This window comes from Anneissia japonica, unplaced genomic scaffold (assembly GCF_011630105.1).
Source record: "Anneissia japonica isolate Jap-2015-1 unplaced genomic scaffold, ASM1163010v1 scaffold287925_len434832_cov202, whole genome shotgun sequence".
In the NCBI taxonomy this organism is placed as follows: Eukaryota; Metazoa; Echinodermata; class Crinoidea; order Comatulida; family Comatulidae; genus Anneissia; species Anneissia japonica.
In genome coordinates this window covers 16754-19339 of record NW_022701900.1, presented here as the reverse complement: position 1 = coordinate 19339, position 2586 = coordinate 16754, and the positions used below count along the sequence as shown (strand labels likewise).

At 31.6% G+C, this 2586-nt stretch overlaps 1 protein-coding gene across 1 annotated transcript in view; it reads right to left on the bottom strand.

Moving 5' to 3' along the window:
* The window catches only part of LOC117103747, an 18016-nt gene that overhangs the window by 8089 nt on the left and 7341 nt on the right, over positions 1-2586 (bottom strand). The window contains exon 2 of the mRNA XM_033244357.1: positions 2024-2125. Within this exon, the coding sequence (XP_033100248.1) occupies positions 2024-2125 (102 nt within the window). The remainder of the gene's footprint in view (positions 1-2023; positions 2126-2586) is intronic.

Here is a 2586-nt window from a genome sequence, read left to right as displayed (position 1 = left end):
ATTGGATTGAAACTGTGTCACGCTCTCTTGTAATTATTGTATGCGTACTTGTTCATAATAGGAAAATTAAGAATTTTATAGGGACACGGATCAAGAGATGTTGGAAAGGTCGGGGTGAGGGATCGAGATAAGAGCGAGACAAGGAAATTCTTGTTTTTGATTTCGCTTTTTAATTATGTACTGTAGTGTACAGGACAATGATTTAAAATCAGAATATCAATGCAGCAGGCAGGTCATCTCCAACATTCTACACATCATACATAGATACATTGTCATTATTATTTCAGATATAGTATTGTATCAATATATCAACATAAATTGGGCTAGATAGGCCTATCTATTTGGAAAACTGTGGACTAGACAAAGCTCATGCCTCGACAACGTGAAATAGTAAGCAGATCAACGAGTTGACTATTTACGTTGACTAGCAATCCGGCGTAAGCATAGCCACTATATAATGCTTACGCCAGCCCTGTGCATGCTCAATAGATCGGCGTAAGCATAGCCTATGACTAATGCTTACGACTCGGCGTAAGCATAGACACTTCGTTAAAAAAAAATCGATTTTAAATGCTGTAAAATACCCTGTAGCAAAAATTGAATTAATAAATCAACATAAACCATATGCATATTTGAAAAATAAAATAACTTAGTTTTTAACAATGCAAATAAGCAGTAATTAAAGCATTGGATCAATATTGTTTGAATCACAAGTTCATGTATAGGAAAACGGAGAGGCTTACTTTCTCACAAACTTAGCAATGAATGTTCTGCTTAGAGTTACATCAAAGAAGTATTTGTTAATCAAATATTGTTTTTAGTAAACTGAATAATACTCCCCTCCAACTAAATCAAAGTGCCTACTACTGGCTCAGAAACCAGTGGCCATAATCTTTTTTTTTCAATTTATTATTTTCGAAACTATACTAAATAATGTAAACTGAGACATACTATATATACATAGTTATGTAAATATGGCAATTATGCTAAGAATTAAAATGGTGTGTAATTGTGAGGGTATAGGGTAATTATGGTAGGATGAAATGGTATTGCTAAATACCACAAACCTCCCAAAACACACTGTAGAAAACCAAACAATCCAATTGTGATTGACTCACTTGGTATATCAATAAGAAAATTAAATACATTCATAAGAACCTTTTTTTTTGTTAAAATGTTGATTTTTTTTTTGGTGAAAAAATACTTGCAAATACACCACAAACCTCCAAACACACTGCGAACCCCATCATAACACTGTAGAACTCTCTTTTTCTTAAAAAAAAAAAAAAGAAAGAAAAATAATAATTTGATGTTCATATCAACCCATTGCTTATGGGGTTTACCAATACCCGGATTGAATTTCTGGAAAATCGTGATTCCGCTTCTGTGAAATTGGCCACAAATGAATTATTTTAGTATCAATAAATGCATGATTTAGGTTATTATTTTTATTTGTTGTTATTTTTTAACATTTAAACGAAAAAAAGGTGTTATTCATGGCTTTTTTTATCTTTGAATATTTTATCTTTGAATATGTAATTCCTGCAAAAAGTAAAATAAATGGCAATTCATTTGAAGTTAGATTCCTTTTAAAAACTAAATTATTTCAGTTAAAAATGTATATAATGATTTAAAAAAATCAGTTTTAATACATAATTTTATTATTGAGGCCATTTTTACCTATCAGTACCAGTCATTTGGGACCATTTTTACCGGGGCCAATTTTACCAGGGCCTTTTTTTCCTGGGCCATTTTTACCGGGGACATTCTTACCGTACACCAATATAAATGACATACTGTAGATAAACAAAAGTGACGAAAGCATTGCATTATTATTATTAGGCCTATTCACAAATTTCACAAATTACACTATTTGTTACATCATCAAAACAAGCGGTGGCTTGTCAGTTTGGACAGGATACATGGAAATACAACAAATTGAAATTTAATTTGAGGTCACATTCAAACGAGACAACTATGATTATTATAAGTAGTAAGAAGAAGTAAGAAGTAAAGCTCTTACCTGGAGGAAAACATTGATCTGATGGAGTGTGATCAAGTCCGTCTGTTACTCTTAAATCAGTACCCTGCCGCACCACGGCAGTTTTTTTATATGAAAGATATTCTGAAAAAAACAACCAACCCAGACTTCTGTTGATACCGGTATGTCGACATTGAACAATTTCGGTATTCTCCCTTCCAAAACCGTATCTCTGAGTTTCATTAAATTTATATAATAATATAATAATGAAATAAAATTATAAATAAAATAATAATAATAATAATAATAATAATAATAATAATAATAATAATAATAATGTTATATTTATATAGCGCATATTGCACATTGCCCCTATGTGCTTTACAAAGAAATAATAGGGCTACAGAGAAAATTCAAATAACAATAAAATAAAATAAAAAAAATAATAAGCATAATAACAATGAGACTAAACTACTCCTATTCCTTAAACTAGTTAATGGTTGGCCGTTGACTCCGAGGAGCTCATCCGCCCTTTGTTCAGCTATTGGTTTTTTTTGCTGCTGGGTGACCATAAACACCCTCCCCTCAGCAGCCACTAAGACACA